General features: G+C 37.5%; 1 protein-coding gene across 2 annotated transcripts in view; it reads right to left on the reverse strand.

Annotated features, from left to right (window-relative positions):
- Positions 1-843: 843 nt before the first annotated feature.
- The window catches only part of LOC138010633 (uncharacterized), a 25,673-nt gene continuing 24,571 nt past the window's right edge, over positions 844-1,945 (reverse strand). For both annotated transcript variants that reach the window (XM_068857605.1, XM_068857604.1), the window contains exon 5: positions 844-1,308. In XM_068857605.1, coding sequence (XP_068713706.1) covers positions 1,059-1,308 — 250 coding nt within the window. In that variant the 3' untranslated portion in view covers positions 844-1,058. The remainder of the gene's footprint in view (positions 1,309-1,945) is intronic.

A 1,945-nucleotide genomic window follows, 5' to 3' on the forward strand; every position in this document is an offset into this window, starting at 1 on the left:
ACATTTATCCAAGTATGTTGTATGCTTTAGTTTTTGTAATTGAAGTTAAATTTTGCAGCCATTGTTGCAATCTGTAATCAAAACACATACCACTCAATTTATCTTTGTTTAATTTAAGGCAAGAACACATTCAGCTGATTGCCATTTTATTATTGCCTGAATAATTAGAATAAAAATAGCTTTGACTTGAGCGATGTATTTGTATGTGTATGCATTGTATTTATCATGTGCATTCTTTGCAATCTTATGATTAAAATTACCAGTATTAGATGCTTCATTGTAAACCTGGTGTTTTCTTTACATAATATTAAAAAAATGAACTTTTTATGGTTATGAGAAATCTGACTGTAAATGAAGGTACAGGAGATCTATCGAGGGTGAATGTGTTCTGTAGAAAGAGTAAATATTACTCTGACAAGGGGAGTAAAGTTTAAGAGGGTAAATTTTACTCTTGAAAAGGAGTGGTTTTGTACCTTTTTGTCTCACCCCAGTTTTGGAGTTAATTTAACTCCGTCGAGGGTAAATTGAACTCCATTTAAAGAGTTCAATTCACTCCAATAGAAGGATAAAATTTACTCTTGTATTGGAGTGAATTTTACACCAGAGGAGGGGTAAACAATATAGGAGTAAATTTTACTCCAAAAGCGGAGTAAGCAATACCGGAGTGAATTTTACTCCAAAAATGGAGTCGTTTTGTACCTTTTTTTTTTACTCCCTTTTTGGAGTTAAATCTACTCCTTGAAAATAACAGTGTAAAGCTTGAGCAATGCGTCATTTCACGTCGCAGGTTTGCCGAGAACGGGAAAGAAATGTACAGCAATTAAAAAAAAAAGCACACGAAGGGCATGCAAAGCTTTTGTTTTTATTCATTAAATATGCAAAATTTGTGGCGTTGTCACTGCGGTCGCGTCGTAGATCTTAAACTCCCTGTTTTCAAAACGCGTACGCTTTATTTCTTTTACTGCCGAATACGCAAAATCAGATAAAGTAGAGACTTCTAAAAACATTTTCTAAGGGCGATCTTTTGATGAACGACTTACTTGTTGATTAAGTTTAAGCTACAAAAATGGCGAGAGAGCGCTGACAAAAGCTATAACGACAATTAACACACAAGCCCTCTGAACTCTCCCCTCTGCCGCTGGGATCGGTTCAACACAGTTGACTTCTTCTTCGTACTCGTTCCATCCAGGAGTTGCTATGTTGATTAGTACTCCGTTGGGATCGTCGACTGCGCATCGCGTGTCGTCTCCTACTTTGCCCAATGGACGAGTCAAAGTGAGGTCACGGCTTTTCAAGTAATGGCACCATCTGAAACGTAACATTCAGAAAAACAAAACAAACAAAATCCAGTAATGTTGGCATTAACTTGAAAAGGAAAAGATTTGATTAAACCAGAGACCTTGAGCAACAACAAAGATGATAGCAACTGGCAGACACGGAAATTAATTTAAAAACTGTCGGAGCGCTAACAAGCTTTCTTAATTCAGGACTGTGCATTCCATGCTGGTGGGAAGTATGTTCGCAAAGCGTGCACAGAGTTGCAGCTATGTTTCTCAAAATCGGATTACAGCTTGGGAAAGACACGCAGCAAAGAGCTAGAAAACCGAAGCCAACATTTAAAGCGGTACAAAAACGAATGCATGTCCAAACTTTGTGGAGCTATTTAAGTAGCTTCTTACTGTAATTTAAGAATTATTCCATGAGCGTGCGTTGGATATGAGATGGTAAATGGCCAACGAGGCGCGTATCACCGAGTTGGCTATAACCAGTCTCATATCCAACAAGCGCGAATGGAATAATTGTTTTATTAAATTCCTTTAACTCCAAAAATTTGGAAGTACGAAATAAGAACGAAAAAAAGCGAGAAAATCCAAACGAAATCGAAAATACCTTGATGAAGAAGTGATGTTGTGTAATACCTTGTGGTCAGACGGCCGTTGGCTCA

This window comes from Montipora foliosa, chromosome 7 (assembly GCF_036669935.1).
Source record: "Montipora foliosa isolate CH-2021 chromosome 7, ASM3666993v2, whole genome shotgun sequence".
Taxonomy (NCBI): domain Eukaryota; kingdom Metazoa; phylum Cnidaria; class Anthozoa; order Scleractinia; family Acroporidae; genus Montipora; species Montipora foliosa.